General features: G+C 45.3%; 1 protein-coding gene across 1 annotated transcript in view; it reads right to left on the minus strand.

Moving 5' to 3' along the window:
• Window positions 1–6: 6 nt before the first annotated feature.
• Window positions 7–543, minus strand: part of LOC107578570 (myozenin-2-like) — a 6,962-nt gene continuing 6,425 nt past the window's right edge. Inside the window, exon 3 of the mRNA XM_016264516.1 lies at window positions 7–491. Within this exon, the coding sequence (XP_016120002.1) occupies window positions 266–491 (226 nt within the window). The 3' untranslated portion in view covers window positions 7–265. The remainder of the gene's footprint in view (window positions 492–543) is intronic.

Below are 543 nucleotides of genomic sequence, written 5' to 3' on the forward strand. Positions count from 1 at the left end.
CTTTTTGATGGTAATCAACACTGTATTATTCAGAATTTGTGGTTAGAGTTAGCGATATACGCTATATATAATCACATGTACAATGCTATGTGGATTTTAACCCAATGCTGCCTCACATAAACATGTTCTGTTAAATACTCTTCAGTTCTGAGGCATTCATTATAGAAATTATATGTGCTTTTACACGTCTACACACACACCCTACACACCCTACACCACACTCAGGCTCATCAGGATTGGGTAAGAAGAAGGGCTTGAATCGGTGTTACAGATCGTCAGACTCAGGGATCTCAAAAGGCTCCAGAGAGACGGAGGGTAAAATGAGAGGCGTGCCGTTGGAGATCCAGCCCTGGGCCGTCCTGTTGAAAATGGGTCTTTTGGCTGCAGGATCCTGGAGCTCGGGGTATCGAGGAGCATTCAAGTCCACCTCCGGAAGCTTAAAGGTGATCCCTCGTGGGGTTTTGTCGAAACCACCATATGGTGTGGCCACCCTAAGAATCAGAGACGCATCTGTATTTGTTTCTGTTCTGCTGCTGGAACTTT

Source organism: Sinocyclocheilus grahami, unplaced genomic scaffold, assembly GCF_001515645.1.
Source record: "Sinocyclocheilus grahami isolate Dianchi unplaced genomic scaffold, SAMN03320097.WGS_v1.1 scaffold10937.1, whole genome shotgun sequence".
Taxonomy (NCBI): domain Eukaryota; kingdom Metazoa; phylum Chordata; class Actinopteri; order Cypriniformes; family Cyprinidae; genus Sinocyclocheilus; species Sinocyclocheilus grahami.